Here is a 1235-nt window from a genome sequence, read left to right as displayed (position 1 = left end):
ATTTATTAGTTATTAATATAAAATATATATTAAAAATAAATTAAATTATATAAATATTTACACATAAATATATAATAATTAATTTTAACGACTAATTTTAACATACATCTAGTAATTTAAAAAAAAGTTCAATGAAGTAACCCTAGGTGGACATGCATCTATAAATAGAGCTTAGCTAGCAGGCTCCAAAACACACAAACCAAAACTTCAATTGCTACAAACACCATCAAATCTTCAATTATTGAGAGTTTGCATAGATTCATCACCATGAAGAAACAAGCAGTAGCATCACTACTTACCCTTTCTTTCCTCCTCCTCTTAGCCTTTCCTTTAGCCTACTCACAGACTGTTTTTATACCTGTGAAGGACATTCATGGCAACGACGTTGTCACCGGTATCCCTTACCAAATTCGGCAACTTACACCTGGAAACCCAACCCCACATGGCGGCGGACTTATACACGGCAAAACTGGGAACTCAACGTGCCCAGTTTCTGTCGCATACACCACGGGTTTAATGTTTGGTTCTCCGGTGAAGTTCAACATACCGGAATGGGCAAACACCCCCGGCAAAATAGTCCCCCAAGGTGTCCCATTGGAGATTGAGTTCTCGGATGAGAACCCACTAGAGTGTGCTTCATCATCCCAATGGATGGTTTATGGTGACAATATTGAGACCCAAAAAGCGGTTGTGGGCATTGGTGGTCCTTTGGACCACCCTGACCAAAATACACTATTTGGGTATTTTAACATCCGAGAGTCTCAAGTTGGATACAATTTTATGTTCTGTTATATGTTCCAGGGTTCACCTCTTTGTTCTGATGTTGGGACCCACCTTCAAAACTATCCGGCTTCCCTTCTTGTTCTTACTGCTGGTAACCTCGTGAGTGACCCCGTCTTCTACTTTGGGCTTGAAAAAACCGATTCAGACTCTTCTGGAATTATCAAGACTGTTGCCTACTGAATCAAGCATGTATAGAGCTATCATGGCTATGTTCATGATATGCTTTGAAATGAATAATAATGATGTAAGTTTCTGTTATTGGGTGCTGGAAGCAAAAGTTCAACTCATGCATGCTTGCGTTGAACATATGATGTACTATCTAATGTAATAAATAAAAAATGCTTTCTTATATATTGGCGCTTGTTTGTTTATGAGACTCAGCAGTCTAATGTTAAGAAATTAATTTTTTTAGTTAATTTCAATTGATTTTTTAAAAATTATTTTGTTAATCA

General features: G+C 37.2%; 1 protein-coding gene across 1 annotated transcript in view; it reads left to right on the top strand.

Annotated features, from left to right (window-relative positions):
• Nucleotides 1–1157, top strand: part of LOC107644664 (kunitz-type trypsin inhibitor-like 1 protein) — a 9004-nt gene extending 7847 nt beyond the window's left edge. Inside the window, exon 2 of the mRNA XM_016348575.2 lies at nucleotides 324–1157. Within this exon, the coding sequence (XP_016204061.1) occupies nucleotides 324–963 (640 nt within the window). The 3' untranslated portion in view covers nucleotides 964–1157. The remainder of the gene's footprint in view (nucleotides 1–323) is intronic.

This window comes from Arachis ipaensis, chromosome B05 (assembly GCF_000816755.2).
Source record: "Arachis ipaensis cultivar K30076 chromosome B05, Araip1.1, whole genome shotgun sequence".
NCBI lineage: Eukaryota > Viridiplantae > Streptophyta > Magnoliopsida > Fabales > Fabaceae > Arachis > Arachis ipaensis.
Note: the sequence above shows the minus strand (reverse complement) of the source record. Positions and strands in the feature narration are given on the sequence as shown.